This window comes from Ipomoea nil, unplaced genomic scaffold (assembly GCF_001879475.1).
Source record: "Ipomoea nil cultivar Tokyo-kokei standard unplaced genomic scaffold, Asagao_1.1 scaffold1703, whole genome shotgun sequence".
Taxonomy (NCBI): domain Eukaryota; kingdom Viridiplantae; phylum Streptophyta; class Magnoliopsida; order Solanales; family Convolvulaceae; genus Ipomoea; species Ipomoea nil.
Genome location: NW_017618131.1, coordinates 1 through 25,567, shown reverse-complemented (window position 1 = coordinate 25,567; position 25,567 = coordinate 1). Strand labels below are relative to the sequence as shown.

Genomic DNA, 25,567 nt, shown 5'->3' with positions numbered 1-25,567 from the left:
AAAAAAAAAAAAAAACAAAAAAAAAACAAAACGCGTGTCTGGAAGTAAGAAGCATAAGCTAAAAATGGCGCACCTTAAGTGTTAGATCTTAAACACAAACTCACGCACATTAAGTACAAACCCACGCACATTAAACACAACCTCACGCACATTAAGTACAAAACCCACGCACTTTAAGTATTAACTCACAGACCTTAAGTTTCAACAACTACTGACATTAAGCACAAACTTACACATATTAAGTACAAAACCCACGCATATTAAGCACAATCCCACGCACATTAAGCACAAAACCCACGGACTTTAAGTATTAACTCACAAACCTTAAGTTTCAACAACTACTGACATTAATCACTAACCTCACACACATTAAGCACAAACCATACGCACATTAAGCACAAACTCCACTCACATTAAGAACAAATCCCACGCACCTTAAGCACAAAAGTCCACACTTTAAGTTTTAACAACTACGCACATTAAGCTCAACCCTACGCACATTAAGCACAAAACTCACGTACCTTACGCACAAGACTCACGCATCTTATATACAAAACTCATGCACATTAATCACAGAACCGCTCACCTTAATTTTGACCTAAATGCAAAAATTACAAAATTGTCACCGCATTTTTTTAAAAAAAATTTTGGTAATCCAAGACGTTGATTTAAGCGAGATGAATGACCCAAATTAAACCACACAATTGCACCTGGGCACCCTAACCACACTAGAACCTAATTATATATATATATATATATATTGTCTTCAATTGTGAACCTGTTGTTTGATGTGAACTTGTGCACTCATATTTAGAGTGAATCTACGGTCCTAATGTTATTAGTCAACTAATTGCACGGCTTCCTTGTGCATTGGGTAATTATTTTATTTAGGATTGTTGTTTACTCAAAGGGCATTTAGGTGTTTTTGTTCCTCTTTAGTAGCGTGAGTGTAGGGGTTGTATGTGGTTGGTTGGATACAATTATTATTCTGTGAATCATGATCTACATCCACACAATAATTTGCTGGTTGGATATATATAGTAACTGTCTATATATATATATATATATATATATATATAGGGTGAGGCTCTAGTGAGAACACTAGCTCCTATGAGGATTGTGGACAAATCCAGGCCTTACGTTATATGAGATCAACAGTAGAGATTAAAGATTATTACTGATTAATTGGGCGGAAAAATAGGCACGTCTTGAATCGTAAAAAGGTAAGGGGGGCATTTGAGTAATTATTTGTGCACCGTGGTGGGAAAAAAAGGTAAGGCCATCAATCCTAATCTCATTAATTACTTTCATTCGTTGTATCATACTAGGTAAGCTTCAACCAGAGGAAGACAATGAACTGTCACCTTGTGCATGCTATGAGGAATAATATATAGCGGACGGAACCCAGAAGCATAGAACAAGTTGAGCACATACGAGAGTGGCGGGAAACAGAGGTACGCTTAAAGCTCATTATTATTATTATTATTATTATTATTATTATTATTATTATTATTATTATTATTATTATTATTATTATTATTATTTTTTGTGGTTGGCGTTAAGGTTTGGAATCCATCAATTAAGATGTTGATAGTAACTAAAAAGGGTTTGGTGTGGGTTTTATTGGTGTCGCGGCAAAACAAAGTGGCAGTAATCGGTATGGGTGAGGCTAGGGTTTCGGCCGGCTGCCTTGTAAGAGAAAGAGGATGGTGCATTTGGCAGATTTGGAATAAGCATGTGTGTGCAAACTTTGCGTAGGGTGGGTGTGATTTATATGCAGACTGAAATTTTCACATATACTAGAAAACTAGTGTTAGTTTTAACAGTAGAGGACTAGTACCTAGGAAGTAGTAATACATAAGAATATTATGTGCATCTCTAGCTTCTGCTACTGTTGGTGTTTGTGTTCGTATGTATACATGTTTAGTTGTGCATTTGTTTGAGGTGGAGTAATTAATACTAATTATGCGTGTTCAAAAATGGTTCAGGCATGTGGCGTTGGATATTGAGTGAATTTGTCACTTACATGTATGATTATTGTGCATCCAAAAAGCAGAGAACAACAGGAGCAAGAAGCAAGAATTGGTAAGTAAACTACATATATTGGGATAGAAAAACACATTATGATTACCAAAAATTAATCGAGGACGAGACTAACGTGTTAATGGATCCACCAACAGAATGACTTACATAAATTATGTGGGTAGGTTGCAACGTCTTGGGAGTGTGGCCTACCAAAGGGGGATACCGACGGCCTTCAAGCCCTCTGTGTGAGTTTCATGCGGGAGATCCTAATGACTAATGAGTGACAGTAATGTACACAAACCCCGTAACATCGAACGTGCAGTGAAATTTTAAAATGAACTCAACAACCGCTGATGATTACATACAATGTATAAAGATGTTAAAATACACTAGTGCCCGTTGTTTATAAATATTTTTTGGGACTTGTATATTTTGGATGATGGTACTATTTATTTTAGGTTTTTTAGCATTCAATCTTTTGCTGGAATGCACACAAGTGTTAATGAAATGATCTTCTAGTGGCACACACTCATTCCTTAATTTGCACACGGATCTCCCCTGATATGCACATGTTCTTACTCTAGAATGCACACCTAAGTACTGTTAGTCGGTCACAAGTGCACAAGCTGCACTCATATCTATATTGACATGCACTCGGGTGCATATGGTATTATGTATTGTGCATATATGGTACTATGTATTGTGCATTACCATGAGTATTGTGCATTTTGAATATAATTCGAACTTCAGCTATTGATCGTGATAGTGCAGGATGGTAACTTAACTTGAGTTACTAACTGCTATTATGTTATGTAAGCAGAAAGACATGTTGGGTACGTTCTTAGATGACAAGAAAGAGCATGACAATGAATAAATTTCCAGTAGAGACTTGTGCAACGTAGTGGTTTCTATTTATTCAATTTTATGTGCAATAATTTATTTTAATATAAAAGTTGTGTCATTACTATTACTGACAGAAAGTGACAAAACTACGCACACAAACATGCTACTGGCTAATGTTTGCGGCTTACTACAAATTCAATTTGCAAGTATTTAAAATTTGTTAGCATCTCGATAAAAGGGTAATGCATGATTTAGCAATCGTGCAACGAAGGTGTAAGAAAATGTGTGAATATGAAATACCACTCAGAACCAGTATGTGCAAGGATGAGGAGGTTTTTGGTAATGCAATTTTAAGTGTAGTTGTTAATGATCAAAGATTTGCTAAATGGTTATCCACCCTAAAGAAGTTGTGTAAAATATTAATTAATCAGATATGCAAATGAAAACGAATTTGAATGACAAACTGTGCAACATAAGTGATTATAAAAATGCAACTTCAATAAAAAAAAAAATGTAACAACAGTTAAGTGGACTAGAACTTGGTTAATTTGAAATTCAGAGCGGAATAGGATGTGCAACCATAAAGTATCACATTGTGCAAGTCTGTTAAACTAACCAGGAAATAAGTGTGCGTCATAGAGATTATACATTGCGCAATAAGTAAAATAAACAGAAAAAAAAAAAACAATGACGATAATGATTACTAGAAAGACGAATTCCAAACCATCTAACTCTATAATAAAGCAAGAAGTTTTGCCAATCATTGTTTCCCGCCCAATGAAAACGACGCAGTTTTGGTTTATTGATATTTATCCATCTAAGAGGTTATTTGTTCTGCGCGTGTTATGTGATTATGCATTGGTAGTACGCACAGCCGTTTTCAAAAGGCAACTATTCGTATTAACTTAGCATACACTCCTTGGTTCCCAAGGAGCAGGGCCGTTCCAATCAAAATGGGGGTCCTGTGCAATATCTCAATTTGGGCCCCTTTTTTTCAAGTAATTTTTATATATAAATAATAGTTGTTCAAAAAGTTGTGTCAAAAATTCAAATTATAAATATTGTATAAAAAATACATCTAAAATTTCATTTAAAAAGTGACATGCGTCGTGCACACTTAGACGCAAAATCATCAATCAAACTTTTGATATCAACTTCTTCCAAAATCTCATTTTCAATAGAGATTAATGCTAATCCATTGAGTCTCTCTTGCAGCATAGTTGATCGTAAGTAAGATTTCAACAATTTCAACTTTGAAAAACTCCTTTCTGCAGATGCAACAGTAATTGGGATAGTTAATAATATTCGATATGCAATAGTAGCATTTGGAAAACAACCCATCTGTTTCAATGAATTCAATATACCCACTGCTCCTATATTTTCTTCATTCGATAACATCTCTCTAAGCAATTTTAGCTCAATATACAATTCATTTCCGTCAATATCACCACACTGTTCATCTCTCTTAAGAGCTGCTTCCAAACAAATGCAACAAGATTTCAAATCCATATCAGCCATCGTTTGTAACTTGTGAGAACTAAACAAAAAACCAAATGTTCCTTCATATACTTCATATTGCTCAAACCTCTGGGTCAATGAAATAATAGCTTGATCTACAATGTATAAAAAATAATCAACCCTAAAAGATTCTTCTAGAGATAATGAAGTATCATCAGCACTCTCATCAAATTGTCTTTTTCTACGAATTTTTCGCTTTTGAGGAAACACTGGCTCAATTTCTAATTCTGTGGCAATTTCCTTTGCAATATCCATGGCGGTAGAAAACCCATTTTCTCTATAATTCTTGAAGAAAGAAATTAACCCTTTAATTTGATTAATAGCAACATCAAGAAGCATATCTTTTGTTTGTAATTGCTTGCTAACTACATTAACCGCATATAAGATTTCAAACCAAATGATTATGGCTAGCAAAAATTCAAAGTTACCAAGCTCATTTGTAGCTAAAGATCTTGCCTCACTTTGAATTTTAGAATCACTGTCTGTATCTGCCACTTGAAGTAGGGCTTCTCGAATATCACTAACTTGATATCTAATTGCTTTAACACTTTCCACACGACTTTCCCATCGAGTAGATGACAATGGCTTAAGAGTTAGATTTGTTACATTACTTTTCAAGATATGCCACCTCTTTGTGGAATTAGCAAATATTGTGTAAATACGTTGCACTACTCCAAAGAAATCTCTTGCTTTGCCACAACTATTTGCAACGTCACACAAAGTCAAGTTAAGACTATGACTATCACAAGGAGTATAAAATGCTCTATGATTTATATCCAATTGTCTTTTTTGTACACCTTGATGTCTCCCTCTCATATTTGACCTATTGTCATAACCTTGTCCCCTTACATTATCTATATCAAGATCAAGTGATATCAACACATTTTGTAATACTTCAAAAAGACCTTGGCCAGTAGTGTCATTCACAACCAAGAATTCCAAGAAGAACTCTTCTATTTTAATTGGATATGTTGATATATCCACACATCTTAAAATCAAAGACATTTGTTCTTGGTGGCTCACATCAGGAGTACAATCTAATATCACTGAAAAATATTTTGCTTCTTTGATTTTTTTAATGACCTCTGTTTTAACTGCAGTAGCAAGCATAAGTATCAATTCGTTTTGAATCGTAGGACCAAGATAATGATGATGAATATCACGATTTTTAGCACGAACAACATGCTCTTGAATGATAGGATCAAACTCAGCCAGCATTTCAATTAGACCCAAAAAATTCTCATTGTTATTCTCATACAACTTCCCACTTGTTCCACGAAATGCCAAGTTATTTTTAGCAAGATACTTCACAGCTGCAATAATCCTAAATAATACTTTCCTCCAATATTCTTTTTCTTTCAAAAGTTGTTCTTGAGCCACTTTATCAATTGTCTCATTTTTCTGTAATCTAAGACGCAACTCCATCCAAGTTCTCATATTAGTTATATGATCTACACTCGTTTCATGCTCTTTAAGTCTAACACCAAGATGTGTCCAGTCCCTAAAACCTTCATTCACCAAAACACCTTTTCCTATACCTTTTTTAAAAATCTTGCAACAAAAACAAAACACCTTGTCAAGTTCTTTTGAATATATAAGCCAATCTCGATCACACTTCTCTCCATTTGGCAAATATCTTGTGTAAAATGCTGATGAAAATCTTCTAGAGAATTTATCTTTAGGACCTTTATTTATTGATAAATCTCTTTTTGGACCATCTTTCACAAGAATATCTATTAATTTAGAATCAAGGGCTTCCCAATTTCTTGGATCATATATGTCAAATAAAAGCGAATCATTTGGTTTATCACTGTGACCAACATCATCTAAACAACTATCAACATTCTTATTATTTTCATTGTCACAATGATACATGTCATCGTTGTGCACATTATCATTTAAATTCTTTCCAATCTCACAATCATCTTGATCTTCTATATGAAGATTAGCATCTAACAATTTTTCCTTGGCATCATCTTTTTGCTCATCTATTTGAGTTTTTTTTGTAATAAATTTTTCAAGAGCCCCCTTTTGAGATTGAGTTAGTTGCTCAATTCTTCTTTTCTTTTTACGCTTCTCAAACCCAGATGAATATTTTCTAGAAGACATAAAATCCTAAGAAAAAAATAAAAAATTATTTAGAAACTCTACGAATAAATAATTAATCAAGAAACGAATTCTTGAATATATTATTCTGAAATCAGAATTATTAAGTCATGTAAATAACCAATAAATAAGAATTATAAAATAATACGTAATTTTAATTACCTGTCAAGAGATCTGAAGAACTTGAGAGTTTGAGAATTGAAGAATCAGTAGCACACGAGTAAAATTTGTCGTCTTTCCCAAATTTGAATTACCTAATCTAGTTCAAATACACAAACATTTAAATTAAATATTTCAATATTTGAATTAATTCAAATACATAGAATTCACAAATATCATCATCAAATTAAAAGAATAGAAGTTAAAATACCTAGACTAGTAGACTGCTAGGCAGTAAGTAATTTGTTATAATTTTGTCTCTCGTGAATCTATCTTTATTCAAATACCTAGGTGCTTGACGTCTCTTTCGTTTGCGATTCGTGTTTCTGTTTGTCGTTAGTCTTTAGATTAGTCTATATTTGCCGCTAATATAGTAATATATAATAGGTTTAAGGTTTGTGTTATAGACAGTAGACTTGTAGTGTATATGGGCTTTACTTATTTTTGAAGAAAGGTTTATGGGCTTTCAACTTTGGGCTTTGGTAGTCTTCCACGTTGAAAGTTGAAACCTAACATGCCTATTGCCTAATATATATAATACTTTTTTTTTTAATTAAGGGGCCCTCAAAATTTGGGGGCCCTGTGCGGCGTCCCTGGGCAGACTTGCCCAGGGACGGCCCTGCCAAGGAGTTCAATTAATGTAGAACTCTTTGGTTCCCAAGGAGTTCAATTAATGTAGAACTCTTGGAAGTTTAAACAAAATAAATATTAGAAACGCATCAGGCCTACAATTTCGAAGATACATGCAAGTAAATAACAAGAGAATATATTTTCAAAAAAAAAAAAATAATAACAAGAGAATATTATATATATTACACGGAATATGCAGAGTTGCAATCTGCAAATACACATTCAATGAGATGTGCGAATTCCAAAACATTGGCTGCTGCTCAAAATCAATGGTAAATTTGAATTATGAACCTGTATAAATACCCCGGTTCTTCATGGCAAAAATCCTTCACACATTAAGTTCAGTTTACTTCCTTTTCGAAATAGTATTGGTCTGTCAAGATGCCAAGCATGTTCATTGCTGTCAAGAATATCAAGCCGGAACACCAGCTCAGGGCAATCCGGGTGAGAGCAGTAAGGGTCTATGAAGTGCCTGAGAAAAGGGGAGAAGGGCAGGCCAGTAAGAGCATGGAAGTATTGTTCCATGATGAAGAGGTAGTGTTCTTTATTTTCAAAAAATCATATTCATGCTATCTACAAATCTAATGGTCTATAAATGTGTATAAATTTTTTTTAGGTTTTTGCCGGGGAGACTACATTCATGATATGCTGTCTACTAACCTAATGATCTTTTGCTGTGTAAAATTTTTTGTCTATTTTATTCGCAGGGAGACTACATTCATGCCAGTATTATTAAAAGGACATTGGAAAGTATAGAGATATAATCAAAGAAGGGAAAGTATTTGAAATCAAGAACTTCATGGCTTCTACAAACTACTATGTCTACAAGATTACAGAACATGACTTCCTAATCAAATTCAACTATAGAACACAAGTGAAGGAGATACATTCTAATGGCTTTCCTTGCAAAATGTTTCGGCTAAAGAGTTTTTTGGCTTTGAAAGATCCTGCTAATGTGAATGACAAGGAATTGATTGGTACTATCTTTACTTTTTTAACTACTAATATCTTCCTTAATCTATTTTTAGTAGTGTTTTCTAATATTTTGTTAAATTGGCAGATGTGATTGGAAGGGTGGTTGAGGAGGAAACAAACAGTGATGCAATCTCTGCTCTAGAATTTTTTTTTTTTTTTTTTTATGATGGTGGCTAAATTAGTTTACTGATTTTGTTAATAATAGGAAGCCTCTATTGGAGTGGAAGTTAATAGTCCTGCCTCTATTCAAGCCTCACAAAAGGAAGTAGATGACAATGCTGACAACTCAGGAGATATTAAAAGGTCACTTTTGGATGAGTTTTCATCATCCAAAAGTAGGAAGAAGTTGAAGGAAGCACAAATTAAAAAGGAAAAAATGTAATTGTGACCTTGGTTGAAACTGATTGTTGTGGACCTGCCCTATCCAGACTTAAAGACTGATTTTTTTGTTCTTATTATGGTTTATTTAATCCTGATGATCTCTAAACAATATTTTTAGTTCTAATCCTGTTGATCCCTCATTATTAAAGATTATTTTTGGGATATTTTCTAATTATGGTTTACTATCTTGATGAGATTGCCTAACTCATTGTTACCATATTGCCTAACTCATTGTTACCATATATTGGTGCCTCTACTGCTACTATTATAACCTGTTTTGTAGATTTTCTAACTTCCATTTCAGGTGATTGGGAAGGATGATCAAGGTTCAAGGTTTTAAAATGCAGAAACCAGGGACAAAATTTGGCAAGGAACTTATACTTTGTAGATGTAGTTTTGTATAGGTTCCATTAGATATTAAACTTCTCCTATAAAACTGTGTAAAGATACTAAGAACATTGAATGGCAAGTATAACCTCTTAGAACTAAATAACTTGTGCCTAAAATATAAAGATAGGTTTACTCACCTATTTGCAAGTTCTTCTTTTACTGTGTTTGCAACTCTCAAATTCAATTTTGGTCCATGCTGGTGTCCACCAAAAACTGCTAGCACATATGAAAATGAATTAATACACATCACTTAAGTGAAATCTTTGTAATACAAAATAAAGTTAACTAAAATTAACAATAAAATTGTTCAACTTCAGAATCTAAGTACTAATCTTAGGTTAAGCTTTCAAAGAATCCATATTGAGAAACAAACTACTAATCATAGGTTAGTGCCTGATTCTTAATCTACCAAATCTATTGGTTCCAATAAAGCACAGTAGCATAGAAACACTCAATCTGTTAGAATATCCTTAAATTAGAAGAAATACTTTGATACTACACCTAACTTTAATCTGCTGTGATATAGAATTAAAAAAGGCAATTTTTTTAAAAAAATCTAAGTCAAAAAAATTTGGAAAACATCCTTAACTTTTGAAATATTTTTAAATGTGGTGCAATTTAAATAATACAGTAAGTACTGCTCTTAGGTTAAGCTTCAGGAATTATTTATGTATCTAAATAGTTTCATTACTCTACCAAAGCTCTTAATTGTTCTATAGAATGACTTATATATATACACTAGAAGACTGATAGCTGAAACAAAGAATTCCAAAAAGTATTGGATTAATGATATATTCATCCAACAATCAAAGAAAGGGCCAATTTGAAGTATATGAACTGGGTCTAAAATTGAGGACAATTTGTTAACAAAATTCTGTTTAATTAAAAGTTTCTATTGCCTTGCAAACTAAAATGAACAAACTTACAAACTATGCAATTATATGCATACAAACTAATCTAAAGAACAGGAAAAAAAAAATCTTAACCTATTTGCTTAGATCCCCATGCTGCTTTTAGTTTCTTTGATTGATGTCTTATTTTCTTCTTGATTCTCTACAATTCCGCCAGAGCTTGGGTTATTCCATCCTCAACAAAATAAGACAAAGAAAAAAAAAAAACAGGTTAGAAATTGTATCACTGTATTAAAGAACAACACCAAAAGGAAAGGATACACTGGCACAAAAAACATTTTTAGAGATATTTATAAAGGGAAGGATACAATAAAATTTAATGTTAACTTATCCTTAATTGTTCTATATAATGACTTATATACAACAATTAAATACACTAACTAATGCAAATTGGGTACTTTAAGTTACTAGAAGACTGATAGCTGAAACGAAGAATTCCAAAAAGTTTTGGATTAATGGTATATTCATCCAACAATCAAATAAAGGTCCGAGTTGATGTATATGAACTGGGTCTAAAATTGAGAACAATTTGTTAAAAACTAATCTAAAGTCAGGAAAATAAATGTAAAATGTTAACCTATTTGCTTAGATCACCATGCTGCTTTTAGTTTCTTTGATTGATGTCTTATTTTCTGATTCATTCTCTTCAATGTATCCAGAGCTTTGGTTATTCCATCCTCAACAAAATAAGAAAAAAAATAAAAACAGGTTAGAAATTGTGTGTCCAATATTAAAGAACAACACCAAAAGGAAAGGATACACTGGCACAAAAAAGATTTTTAGACAATTAGAAGCAAAGAAGCAATGTGTTCAATATTCTACAAACTTATATACAGAAATTGAATAAAATGGAATTATTGGGCTGTGAAGTAAAAACTAATCATTCTTAGGGAAAGTAAAACATTCTTTAGATATTAAATATAATTGATGGCCAGCTATCATTACTATTAAGAGAAAACCCTTCAGTTCCACTTCGAATCGCAAAATCATTGAAAAAATATAAATTTGCTACAATGAACCAATCTACTGATAGCTGCCCCATCTAACTACAAAAATAGTTTTCCAGTTTGAGACCTCAGCTAGAGAGACAATTGACATTAGCAGTTGCAAGTACACACAATAGACAGTGCAATGAAGAAGATTACTAAGTCAACAATTATAGGCATCAAAAGGAAACCAAGTGAGCAAAATAAAGGTAAGTTCGAAACTTATCTTTTTTCATACTTTAAATGAAGCTTGCATCCCTATTGCTTTCCGATTCTGTTTATGCTCTCCATCTCCTCCAATAACTCCAGTATGTCCATAAAAAAAAATAGATTAGAGATTACAGTATGAAAAATAGATTAGAGATTACTCCTCAAAAAGTAGATTATAGGTGAGTGTTTGTGTGAATAATAATATATTTATAGCATTTAGCACATGAAAAAAACACACTTAACCGTAACTTCTCAATCTGGTGTTTTTAGAGCAGCATTAAAAATAACACGATTTAGAACCCTAATTGCGGTGAATCATACAAATATGAAATTAAGAGATTTTATCTATGAGAATCGATCTGCATGCTTAACTATTCTTACTAAGGAGAAGAGATTACAGTATGAAAAATTGATCAATTTCGAATTGGACAACAGTCATGCATAAGAAACCCTAAACGAATTGACTGAAAGATGGAAGCATACTAATTAGAATGCTGTAATTTTTTTTTATTTGAAGAAATAAAGAGTATTTTTTTTCATTACAAACAACAAAGTCTATTTTAAGCCTAATACAAGAAATATTGTAGTACAACTAATCATGCATTGAGAATTATACCAGTTACATACTGTCAGTACAACTTAAACAGTCAAAATTAATGTATATACTCAACAGATTTGTGTAAAAATTCATACACATAGATAACTATTGCATAGCTAAAACAAAAACAAAAAAATTATCAATGCATTGAGAGTTCTACAAGTTACATACTGTCCTAGGTCTTAAAAGAAAATGAATAATGAGCAGGTTAGGAAAACTTACTTTCGTAACTGAGGATGGATTGCATAAACTTAACACTGTAGAGCATAACCTGTAAATATAATTAAGATATCATATTAAGTAACACAATTACTTTTTACTATAAAATTAAAGTAGAATCTTTAATCCAATAAAAACAAGAGAGCTTAATATAAGTCATACTTAATTTAAAGTTTAAGTATGAAAAAAAGCATAATGTTAAAAATAAGTATTACTTAATTTAAAGTTTAAGAACACTTACTTGACATTTCAAGTGCCAAGCCATTTGAACCTCCTTCAAATAAGCCATTTGGTCCCTGGAAATATACTGTTACAAAACAGTAGTCGGACATTAATAAGCCATAGCAATTATTAGTTTTCAATAGTACTTAATGACTATTTTTCAATAGATCTTTTTTTTTTGTTTGTTTGTTTGTATCAGTACACAACATGTATATGAAATCTAGGTTGAAATTAAACAAATCAATGTAGAAGATACTTAGCTTTCTTCATGCTCGAATGTATGAAGCTACTCATTCTGCAAAAAAAAAAAAAAAAAAATTTAAAATCCACCATCAACAACAATCAACACATTTAATCCCCACCCAAGTACTGGAAAAGTTAAATAGATTACCCTAACAACGCATGCATTGCAAAATTTAAAGAAAAAAAAACCCTAGACAGACAATTAAGTGAACCTAATGCACAAATCGGGTAAAATCTTCATAGATTATGTCTTCTTAGACTTTAAATTGAAGAAATTCATAAACATAATCTACAAATGCTTGGCTAAATTAAACGAATTAGATAGATTTCATAGAAGGATTATACTTACAACGATGATGGTAGCAGCCTTCGTCTTCACTGTTAGCTTAGATTTATGGTAGTATGATTGCCAAATTTGTGATGCTTGAACAATGATTGCATCACAAATCTGGAAAATCAAGTACTATAGAGACATAGAGGTAATAGATAGATAGATGCAGAGAGAGAGAGCGATGGTAAGGAAGATAAATGTGTGGGTGAGATATTCCGAGTAAGAAATGAACACAAAGCTTCCTGACCCTTCATTTTTGTTTTATATATATATATATAGCCGAGTTGAATTGCAATTCAATTAAGAGAAGAGAAGAGAAGGAAGGGTAATTCCTTGAGTTCCTTCTCCCTATCCTTTATCTCCGAATAATTTATCTGCTAAGGTATTTATTTCATTTATATTTAATTTCCATCTGGATCCAAGGTATCCACTGGTTTAAATTCAAATCGGATCTCCTTCCATACCTCACAAGCAGCAGCTAGTTCAGGGCTCCATTTGCAAGCCTGGCGAATAATTTCATTACCTTCCCGAGCAAGATCACGTCCTTCGTTACGAGCTTGTACACATGCTTCTAGAGCGACTCGATTAGCTACGGCACCTGGCGCATTACCCCAAGGGTGCCCTAAAGTTCCTCCCCCGAACTGTAGTACGGAATCATCCCCAAAGATCTCGGTCAGAGCAGGCATATGCCAAACGTGAATACCCCCTGAAGCATATATATATATATATATATTGAAATGATATGTGTGCATGTGTAACCTGCATAATAAATTTGACATTTGAGGTGTAATGCATATATTATTTATATATATAATCTATATTATATATTACACACACACACCCACACACACACACACACACACACACACACACACATATATATATATATATATATATATATATATATATATATATATATATATATATATATATATATTTGTATATAGAAATATATAAAAAAGTTATAGAGATTAATTAATAGATAGATTAATAGATAGTGTTTATATTAGAGATTTTTATATAATATATAGTTTGTACTATTTCAATTTTTTAAAAATTTTATTCGATTGTGTCTGTAGAAAATGAACCCGTATTTGTTTATGGACAGTTATATGATGCTGTATTCAGATTAAGTAACTCAGACGGTCTTAAGATATTAATTTGTGGCGAAACATAAAATAATTGTACTTACTGATGTAGTTTATAAAGAGGTTTTTTATAATTTGTAATTTAATTTTTTCTGCCAATAATATTTTTCCTTTTTTGCACAATAACACTTTATTTTTATTAAAATTGTATTTACCACGTGCATCGCACAAGACAATATCTAGAAAAATACTAATTATGCTCCATATGAGAAAGCAAAATACTAAGTACATACCACCAAAGTTAAAAAATAGGAAAAAAAATGTGATTCAAAAGGCATAGTAAAATAATGATTTAAGGAACAGAATCATTTAAACCCTTTTGTTAAATAGAAAGTCTACATTGTACGTAGCTGTTTCAAGTGTTAGTAATCCAATAAGTTTAAAATTTTTGATTTGTGGCGAACATGTACCATGTCTAAGTACGGCTAAAAAATGTTATGTCCAAAAGAAGTTTTCAACAATGTGTAATAAAATTTCATAGTTGATCATTTCAAATTTATTAGTTTTAAAATTGTATATTTTTTCATCTTATTATATTATACGAAATATTCTATATATATATATATATATATATATATATATATATATATATATATATATATATATATATATATATATATATATATATATATAGTTGTGCATCACACGGGTGCAACTACTAGCTCTATAATAAAGCAACAACTTCTTGCAAATCAATTTACTTCCAAATAAAAAGCTACCGTTAAGAGCCATAAGACAATTACAATTGTATTAAATGCTATTCACACACTTGGTTGCAGATTCTGAGGAGGCTTAGCCGAAATAACTCTTGGTTTTAAGAATAACTTTAGACAATTTGTTAAATTAAACTTAATATATTAACAATAACGAAGAGGTAATAATCTTGAATGGTTTAATGGATGTTCTATGATTTATTGTTGTGGAGTAAAATAGTATTTACATTATAATCATATTTTATATTAAAATATTAAAAGTACTTTTAATACAAAGTCTTAATTTATGAAAAAATAAATTGTTTTAGTAAAGAAATAAAATTTGGTGTAATGGGTTGGAGATAGAAAAAAAAATGATATAAGAATATACAAGGAATATTCCTTGTGGTGTAAAATTTGGTGCAGATGCTTAGAGATGGCAATCGTTATTGTGTGGACTATAGTCCACAGAAGCTATGTGGATCATATTTTGTATGTTATAAAATAATGTATATTTAGTACAAAAATAATGTACTTTTAGAATATTAAAAATGTACTTTGTATTCAGAGAAATTACATTATTTGAATACTACAAATATATTATTTTTATAATGTACATTCGGTACAAAAATAATGTACGTTTTAATATATTAAAAATGTACTTTCTTTTATGGTCCATACAGCACTATGTGAACCATGGTTCACACAATAATTTGCCTAGAGATAGTTTTAGGGTTAGGAGAAAACATTTTATTAATTGTTTTATTGGGTTCGGGTTATGTGCTACATTATTGGATTAGTTTTGGGTCAGATTATTTAGAAGAAAAAAATGAAAGAAATAAAGTTTGACCCAAGAATTTATTATATTTAGTATATTTGTTTAGTAAAAATTATAAAATAACATTGGTGTAATGGATTGGAGATGGAAATAATTTGATGTAAAAATATACTGAAGCGGTTTGGCGTCTATTTGGTTTTGATATACAGCTTAGGGCGCCTTCAGTGGAAAGCTTTCACCTTCCTAATCAACAGAGTGTGATATTTGCAAATGATGATGCTGTTGAGAACATTGTTAATAGACCTACTATAGCACAGAGCATGTTTTTGGAATGGTTTGAGGCAAATAAAACATACCCTAATGCAAGAGAACTTACTTATGTTTAGATGCCAACACGATTCGTTTGGAAGAAAGACCTTAGAAAATGGTAGCCACGGAAAAAAGGGTTCTCAATCGGACATATATTCTATGTCCCGCCAGCTACTAGAGAACTTTTCTATTTGAGGTGTTTGCTGAATAAAATCCGTGACCATGTGTTGGAAGGCCAGATCATGTGCGGTACAAATGCAGGAACCAGAGTATTGATTCCTAGGATGTCACTTACACCGTCAGATCCAAGATTGCCTTTCAAATTTCAACGAAAGCAATTTCCTTTGATGCTATCCTATGCCATGACAATCAACAAAAGTCAAGGACAAACGCTTGTTAAAGTGGGGTTGTTGTTGAAAAAACCTGTCTTTAACCATGGACAACTGTACGTAGCTGTTTCAAGAGTTAGTAACCCCAGGGGTTTGAAAATTTTGATTTGCGGGGAAAGTGTACCATGTCTTAGTACGACTAAAAATGTTGTGTACAAAGAAGTCTTCAATAATGTATAATAACATTCCAGAATTTATTATTTAAAATTTAGTATTTTTTTAAATACTAGGTTTCTTATTATTATTATATTATTATACGTAATTCTATGTACTATATAGGTAGCCATGCATCACATTGTTTCAACAATGAAGTCTTCAACAATGTCTAATAAAATTACTATATTCATCAATGTGTAATAAAATCACAAGTTTTTCATTTCACATTTTGTGAGGTTCAAATAACTATATTCTATACTGTATATATATCATACTATATATATAGCCGCGCATCGCGCGGGTGCACCTACTAGTTATTTTAATAACAAAGCAAACCTATTAGATACACGCCGACACTTTTGAGCCACAGATGTTTCATCGAACGCAGCTGTCCCAACCAACGGTACATCCCCAGACTGCTTGAATGATTCATATTATTTTGATTTTAATATCTCTTAATAATTTTCCTTATTTACCCTTTATTATATTATTTTCTTCCCTTAAATAACCTTAAAGTCCGTTAGTATAAACTTTCTTTAACGAAATATTCCGGTAACTATTTATTATTCTTATCTTACTCATTAATTTCTATAAGAAAGGTCTTAGGGTTGAACCACATCCCAATTAAAGTTGGCATAATTGTTAAACATATACTACGAATATGTTACAAAGTATTAAAAAATATAATATAAAATTTAATATAAACTTTGGTCAAATAATTAGCTCATCTAAATACATAGCATTCAATGATTATAAACCAGGAACTTTGAAAATCATTTGATTTTCTTTTATTTAAAAAAATAAATTTGAGTTAAGTTTTTTTTTTTTGTTTAATTAAGAATTGAAATTTATAAGTTAATTTTTACTATATTATTATAACAATATATATTGTAATCTTATATTTTGAATTATTTATTATCATCCTCTATTGATAGTAATTGTCATTAACAAATTCTCAAAACAATTTGTACTTATTTAAAAAGAATCATTGGGCATTATCCTATTCCCGCAAAGCGCGTAGAAAAACTAGTATATATATATATATATATATATATATATATATATATATATATATATATATATATATATATATGGAAGAGTTCATGTGCGGGTATAGCTTCCCGTGCGGTTGTGCAGTTAGATCTGAGCCGTTGATCAAATTTAGATCAACGACTCAAATCAATGAGAATTAAAAAAAAAAATGCATGTCTGGAAGAAAGAAGCATAAGCTAAAAATGGCGCACCTTAAGTGATAGAAACATGCACTTAAGTGTTAGATCTTAAGCACAAACTCACGCACATTAAGTACAAAACCCACACACATTAAGCACAATCTCATGCACATTAAGCACAAAACTCACGCACTTTAAATATTAGCTCACATACTTTAAATTTCAACAACTACTGACATTAAGCACAAGCTCACGCACATTAAGTACAAAACTCACGCACATTAAGCACAACCTCACGCACATTAAGCACAAAATTAACCCACACACTTTAAGTATTAACTCACAGACTTTAAGTTTTAATAACTACTCACATTAAGCACAACCCCACTCACATTAAGCACAAACATCATGCACCTTACGCACAAAACTCACGCATCTTATATACAAAACTCGCGCACATTAATTACAGATTCTCTCACCTTAATTTTGACCTAGATGTAAAAATTACAAAATTGCCACATCATTTTTTTTTAAAATTTGGTAATCCTGGACGTTGATTTAAGCGAGATGAATGGCCCAGATTAAATCGCACAACCGCACCTGGGCACCCTAACCGCACCAGAACTTAATTATATATATATATATATATATATATATATACACTAGTTTTTCTACGTGCTTTGCGCGAATAGGATAATGCCCAATACTTATTTTTAAATAAGTATTTCAAAGTATATCAATGCAATATTATATAGAAGAAAATAAATGTTCATGCATAAGTAAATAAATGTTAAATAAGTTTATTTAAATTGGTAATTTAAAGTATATAAATACAAGATAATATATAAGAGATTGATTATATATAACTGTCAAAAAAATAAATGTTGCAACTTTGTAATAACGTTAATCTAAGTACTAAGTCTAAAAGCGATAGTCTAACTAAATACTCTTTTTTATTTAAATTTTTAATTCTCTTTTGGGTGGCATTGTTATTGTTTTCATCTTCAGTACATGTCCTTTTTTTCTGTTATTGGTAGTGTGTCATGTGCAATTGGGTTATTGGTGGTATCATAGAGGGATTAATCATGCAATGAGATTATGGTGTATGATCGATGTTTTTGATTTGTCTTGTTGTGTATATGACTGAGATCTTAGCTGTGCTATGAACTCTTTATCTTACAAGCACATGTTGATATTTGGTAGTGGTAGTTTTTTCCTACATGTTTCATGTGTTGTGAGACATCTAATTCTAAATTAATTAAATGCATATGTATTATTTTATGTTGTAGCTACTAATTTATTTTTAAATTTAAGTAATAAGAGCAATAAAGTGGGCAAATTATGCTATGGAACCGTGTCCACCTTGCAAGGTGGACATGTTATGGTTCTAAAGCTGTTCATAATTATGAATATATAGTTCAAAAATATTGAACATATAGTTCTATAATTATGAATATAGAGTTGTGAACATAATTGTGAAAATATAGTTCTGTAATTATGAATATAGAGATTCAATAATTGTGAATATAAAGTTAAAAGATTATGAATATATACATTTATAATTATGAACATATAATTAAGTAATTATAAACATAGAGTTCTGTAATTGTGAATATAGAGTTCAATAATTGTGAATATAGAGTTCAATAACTATGAATATGAAGTTCAAAAATTATAAATATATAACTTTATAATTATAAACATATAATTCAGTAATTATATATGAACATAGAATCGTGTCCGCATTGCAAGGTGGACACAGTTCCACAGCATAACGATTGAATAAAGTGGCGTACATACTTTTCATCGATAATAATGAAATTGTTGTAAAATCTAATTATGGACATTATTCTAGCATTAATGATTTGATTTGTAACAGCTTGATATTTATGGTATGATTCTAGAATAGCTGTTATATATATATGATGTAATGCTGTACAGAGAACTTCAATGAAATAATAAGAATCCTTTTCTCTGTTCTTCATTGTCTTCTTACTGTTCCTATTGTTCTTCGTTCTTCACGAGCTAAAGGCTTTCAAACCTGCAATACAACACGTTATCAGCACGCTCAACCCCGGTGAACGGTAATCCTATAAACTTTTATGTCTTGCTATTTTATGGATGCTTCAAAATCACATGTATTTATGGTTTTATGTATTTGTGTTTTTTTTATGCCTAAAATCGCACATATGGTTTATGCATCTGAAAATATGTGGTTTTTGACATATGATTATCTTACTGGTAGTATACATATATGCATCTATAGTATGTTTAGACACTGTGAACCTATCAGATTTTATGTTAATATATATATATATGCATTTCTTGTGAATAATATTGATGATACATTTTTTTTTTCGTATACATATGATTTTTTCTGTTCATGGATCTTTTACACATTATACACATTATGTTCATGGATCTTTTACAAAACTGGAAACGGTAGATAGACTCAAACAATTTTTTTTGTTTCGAAATTTTTTTTCCAGATTATATACAAATTTATGAAACTTTTATCCATATTTTCGAAAATTTATTTATTCGAAAAATCTCAGCCGGCAAATAGAGACGGAGAATTTTTTTTTAAACACTCTTTTTCCATATTCAAATTTTTTTTTCTTAACAGAAAGTGGATATATGATAAACAAATTTCTTGATTTTTTTAAAAAGGGGGTGTATATTTTCCAGAAATTTGTATATGCCTGTATGCTTATGTATATGCGTTTAGCATCCCCGATCTATATATATATATATATAAATTCATATTCCGCCAACCAAAATCAAAATCGAAATAAAATATATGTTTTTCGAACTTCATACCTGAATCGCCGTGGATTTCTTCCGATCTGCGTTCTGTCTCGATCTCGTGAGACCGGAGATGGAATCGGCAACGATCGATGCTGACCGGTAAATCAGCGATGGCGGCACGTTGGTCGGCGGCGCTAGGCAGGTCTGCGATGAACGCCGCTACTGCATTCCTTTTTCCCTACGATCATAACAGGCCTTTATGCTATGTTTTAATTGCTTCTATAATCTGATCTCTTTGGGCCATTATACTATGTCCTTTCTTTTCTTTGGGCCAACATTCTTTGATTCCTTATCAATTTTTTTTGGGCCAATGATTTAATATTCTCTACATGAGTCTATGTTATGTTATGTTTTGGACCCATATTTCTTGATCAATATCTCTCAATTATATTGTTGGCTATTTTGGAATAATAAAATATTCCTAATAATCTTTGTAGATTATGGCTGCCCTAACCAAGCGAGAATTTACCGAATTGGCCCTAGACGGGAGCAACTATTTGACTTGGGCTCTGGATGTTGAGATTTATCTCACATCTACTGAGCTACAAGATACTATTATTGCTAATTCCACAAGTGATGCGGCCCAGAAGGCCAAATCACTAATCTTCCTCCGTCACCATCTTAATCATGATCTTAAGAATGAATATCTTACCGAAAATGACCCCTACATTTTATGGAAATCCCTCAAGGACCGCTTTGATCAACAAATATCACTTGTCCTCCCTCAGGCACAATATGACTGGCTGAATTTGAGGTTCCAAGACTATAAGTCTGTCACCGAATATAATTCAATATTACATAAAATTGTGTCACAGCTCAAGCTCTGTAAGCAAGAAGTTTCTGACAAAGACTTGATCGAAAAGACTTTGTCCACCTTTCATGCTAGTAACCTTGTACTCCAGCAGCAGTACAGGGCCAAAAACTATACCCAGCATGCTGAGCTGATCTCTGCCCTCCTAGTAGCTGAAAAGCATAACCAGTTGTTAATGCGGAACCATAATGCACGCCCTGTTGGCTCTGCACCAGTGCCTGAAGCACACAATGTTGCCCAGTCAAACAACACTAGGGGGGCCGAGGTAGAGGACGAGGAAGAGGTCGTGGAAGGGGTCCGAGTCGTGGAGGAAGAAATGGAGGCAACAAGAATCATAACTCCCGCAACAAAAATAGGCAGCCCAAACATCAAGGACAACCAATCTCATCAAACAATCATTCCGGGCAGCAACAAGCCTGCTATAGGTGTGGGTGCATAGGACACTGGTCTCGTACATGTCGCACCCCGAAGCATTTGGTAGAGGCATATCAGCAAATGATGAAGAGGGACAAAACACAACCTAAAAATGAGTCCCACCATGTTGCGTTACCAGAAGCAAACGCACTTGTTAATGCTGATGATGATGACCTCATGAAGTATGAGCTTGAAGATTTTAGAGATCAAGAATGATTCCTTTTCTTTTCCATAATTCTTGTTTTATGTAATAATCGTGGTTTGCCCATGACAGTTTCTTTCGTACTTTTTCAGTGATTGTGTGCTTTTTGAACGAGTACTCTATGTTCTTTAAATAAATCTTCTGATGAATAAAATATCTATCCCTCCTTTTTCCTAATTACTCGTTTCTCTATAGAGATATGAGGGATGTTTCGGCTTTATGCTTGGTCGATAGTGCAACCACGCACACTGTTTTGACAGACAGAAGATTTTTCCAAGCACTCAAAGAACACGAAGGCAAACTCTCAACAATAGCAAATGATAACATTCCTATTGTGGGCTCTGGAAGAGCTTCACTTATTCTTCCTAACGGAACGAAGTTAATAATTGAAACCGCCCTCCTATATCCTCAATCAAAAAGAACTTTACTTAGTTTCAAGGATATTCGGTCAAACGGGCTTCACATAGAAACTAAAACAAAAAACAATACAGAATTCCTTATCTTGACCAAAACGGTCAATAACCAGAAAAAGAAAATTGAAGAACTTCCTTCCTTTTCTTCAGGCCTGTATTATTGTTATATCAGGCCCCAAATTTCCTGCATTTCACATGCGGTGAAATTTAAAGATACACATTCTTTCGGTCTATGGCATGACCGCTTAGGTCACCCTGGGCAAACAATGATAAGCCGGATACTTTCTAATTCGACTGGACATAACCTTCTTAGGACAAACATTCTTTCTACAAAAGAGTACACTTGTGTTCCCTGTGCAAAGGGAAAACTTGTTGTTCGGCCCTCACGTCCTAAGATTGGTTTTGAGTCACCTGTCTTCCTGCAGAGGTTACATGGTGATATTTGTGGACCAATTCATCCTTCATCCGGACCATTTCGATATTTCATGGTTCTTATTGATGCTTCCACCCGATGGACACATGTGTGCTTGTTGTCCACTCGAAATATGGCATTCGCAAAATTTATGAGCCAAATCATTAGGTTGAATGCCCAATTCCCCGATTATCCTGTTAAAAACATACGAATGGATAATGCTGGTGAATTTACCTCGTCAGCTTTTTGATGATTATTGTATGGCCATGGGGATTAAGGTGGAACATCCTGTACCATATGTCCACACCCAGAATGGTTTAGCTGAATCCCTTATCAAAAGAATTAAGCTAATAGCTAGACCATTACTGCAACGGTCCAGTCTACCAGTCACTTGTTGGGGACACGCAGTATTGCATGCTGCTAAATTGTTACAAATCCGGCCAACTGCATATCATGATTACTCCCCTATACAACTTGTACGTGGTAATGAGCCAGACATTTCTCATTTGCGTGTCTTTGGTTGTGCGGTTTACGTACCTATACCACCTCCACATCGTACTTCGATGGGCCCACATCGTAGGTTAGGTATTTACATTGGGTATGAATCCCCATCTATAATTAAATACCTTGAGCCCATGACAGCAGATCAGTTTACTGCAAGATTTGCTGACTGCATGTTTGATGAAGATCATTTCCCGGCATTAGGGGGAGAGAAAAGCCCAGCTTTGGAAAAATGCCAGAAATTTTCATGGGATGAAAAAGATCTTCAATACCTTGACCCACGTACTAATCAAACTGAACTTGAAGTTCAGAAAATAATAAATTTGCAAAAACTAGCAAATAATCTGCCAGATGCGTTTACTGATTATAAAGGAGTAACTAGGTCCTATATTCCTGCCAGAAAATGCTCCATCAAGAATAATTGTCCCCAAAGGACCAAATACTAACACCGACACTATCCAACGTCAAAAGCTGGAAGACCAGTTGGTGCAAAAGATGTAAATCCGCGGAAAAAATAAAAACAATAAACAATCACAGTTACTCCAAAATTGTCCTGAAGACGAAATACCCAGTGTAAATGCACGTGCTACAAATAAATCTAACACTGGGAATACGGAACACCTTCACCAAGATATGATAGCAAATGAGAAAGACTTGGTTGAAGTAAATATAGAATCTGCCATAAACTTTTTCGAAACAGGAGAAAATCTTAATAGAAATGTAACAGTCGTCGACGACCAATTCGCCTCTACAATTGCTCTTCACATTTCTTTCAATAATCTGGATCCAGAACCAAAAACTATAGTAGAGTGCCGGAAGCGCTCCGATTGGTTGAAATGGAAAGAAGCAATTGAGGCTGAGCTCAACTCGCTAAATAAAAGAAAAGTGTTTAGTCCTCCTGTACTTACCCCTAAAGGCGTAATCCCAGTAGGATCCAAATGGGTATTTGTACGAAAGAGGAATGAACAAAATGAGGTGGTCAGATACAAAGCGAGACTGGTAGCTCAAGGGTTCTCACAGAGACCTGGAATAGATTTGAACAAACTTACTCTCCTGTCTTAGATGGCACATCGTTCCGTTATCTAATATCGCTGGCAGTAAAAATGAATTTAGAAATGCAGTTAATGGATGTCGTGACCGCATATTTATATGGGTCATTAGATGCTGACATATATATGAAAATACCCGAGGGGCATCCAAAATCCTTTATGTAAAGGAAAACAAATCAAAATATGTTCAGCGTAAAATTACAAAAGTCATTATATGGCTTAAAACAATCAGGAAGAATGTGGTTTTATAGATTGAGTGAATTCCTCTTAAAACAAGGATATAAGAATAACGATATCAGTCCTTGCATCTTCACTAAGAAATCATCTGATGGATTTTGTATTATATCCATTTATGTAGATGATATAAACATCATAGGGACATGCAAAGATGTCAAGAGGGCATGCTTATGTTTAAAGGAGGAATTCGAATGAAAGACTTGGGAAAAACCAAGTTTTGTCTCGGCCTGCAGATCGAGCACTCCCTGAAGGAATATTCATACACCAATCCAAATACACAAACAAATTATTGGAGAGATTCTACATGGATAAGTCACATCCACTTAGTACTCCAATGGTAGTCGATCACTTGAAGTTGATAAGGACCCGTACAGACCTAAAGAGGATAATGAGGATATTCTAGGACCAGAATTCCCTACTTAAGTGCCATTGGAGCACTTTTATATCTTGCCAATAACACTAGACCTGATATTGCCTTTTCAGTAAACATGCTAGCTCGTTTTAGTGCTGCTCCAACCAGAAGGCATTGGAATGGCATAAAACATATCCTCAGATATTTACAAGGTACAAAGGATCTTGGACTTCTATTTAAAAGAAACCAAGACACCACATTAGTGGGATATGCGGATGCTGGTTTTATGTCTGATCCGCATAATGCTAGATCTCAGACTGGATTTGTATTCTATCTGGAGGTACTGCTATCTCATGAAAATCAGTTAAACAGACACTAGTAGCTACCTCATCTAACCACTCTGAAATCATTGCTTTATACGAGGCCTCAAAAGAATCTGTATGGTTGAGGTCACTAATACATAATATTCAAGACTCGTGTAGAATAATGAGTATTAGAAAGACCCCACTGTTTATGAGGACAATGCAGCATGTGTTGCACAAATGAGTAACGGATATGTTAAAGGTAATCTCACTAAACATATTGCACCAAAGTTCTTTATCCACATGAGCTCCAGAAGAGTGGTGACATACAAGTTCAAAAGGTTCAATCAAGCGAAAATCTAGCAGATTTATTTACTAAGTCCTTACCTACTTCTACTTTGAGAAATATGTTTACAAAATCGGTATGCGGAGGTTAGAAAGGTTTGTCTTCAGGGGGAGCAACAACATCTCGGTGCACATAAATTATCGGTCTAGAAGACAAAAACTCTTGCGAATCCTGAAGATTAAACCCAGAAGGTTATAGTTGTACTCTTTTTCCCTTAACTAAGTTATTTTTTCCCACTGGGTTTTTCTTAGTGTAACGTTTTTAATGAGGCAACTAATGCAACACATGATTATCCACACATCATGTACTCTTTTCTCGACTAGGTTTTT

At 32.9% G+C, this 25,567-nt stretch overlaps 2 protein-coding genes and 2 long non-coding RNA genes across 5 annotated transcripts; 1 reads left to right on the top strand and 3 right to left on the bottom strand.

Annotated features, from left to right (window-relative positions):
- Positions 1-3,238: 3,238 nt before the first annotated feature.
- On the bottom strand, positions 3,239-6,162 carry LOC109191596 (the record flags this gene model as incomplete). Its single annotated transcript, XM_019342205.1, has 4 exons — positions 3,239-3,266; positions 4,121-4,671; positions 4,714-5,873; positions 6,000-6,162. Coding segments are annotated over 4 exons (1,902 nt in total), but the record flags the coding sequence as incomplete, so codon positions are not given.
- A 1,384-nt stretch (positions 6,163-7,546) lies between these two features.
- LOC109191604 lies at positions 7,547-9,242 on the bottom strand. The gene is made up of 2 exons (XR_002055960.1): positions 9,165-9,242; positions 7,547-7,753 (listed from the first exon to the last, which is right to left on the bottom strand). It is a non-coding gene; the product is annotated as an uncharacterized LOC109191604 (long non-coding RNA).
- Positions 9,243-11,175: 1,933 nt separating this feature from the next.
- LOC109191601 lies at positions 11,176-12,871 on the bottom strand. 2 transcript variants are annotated; one of them, XR_002055957.1, is made up of 4 exons: positions 12,766-12,871; positions 12,167-12,468; positions 11,955-12,003; positions 11,176-11,227 (listed from the first exon to the last, which is right to left on the bottom strand). It is a non-coding gene; the product is annotated as an uncharacterized LOC109191601 (long non-coding RNA). The 2 variants fall into 2 exon arrangements; XR_002055956.1 differs by lacking the exons at positions 11,176-11,227; positions 11,955-12,003; positions 12,167-12,468 and adding an exon at positions 12,496-12,542.
- Positions 12,872-20,639: 7,768 nt separating this feature from the next.
- LOC109191595 lies at positions 20,640-21,449 on the top strand. Its single transcript, XM_019342204.1, has one exon. It carries the CDS (start codon positions 20,640-20,642, stop codon positions 21,447-21,449), a length of 810 nt encoding a protein of 269 aa, XP_019197749.1.
- The last annotated feature ends 4,118 nt before the right edge of the window (positions 21,450-25,567 follow it).

What these genes read in the sequence shown, in the direction of transcription:
- LOC109191595 (XM_019342204.1), top strand. Translation starts at nt 20,640, where the DNA reads ATGGCTGCCCTAACCAAGCGAGAATTTACCGAATTGGCCCTAGACGGG.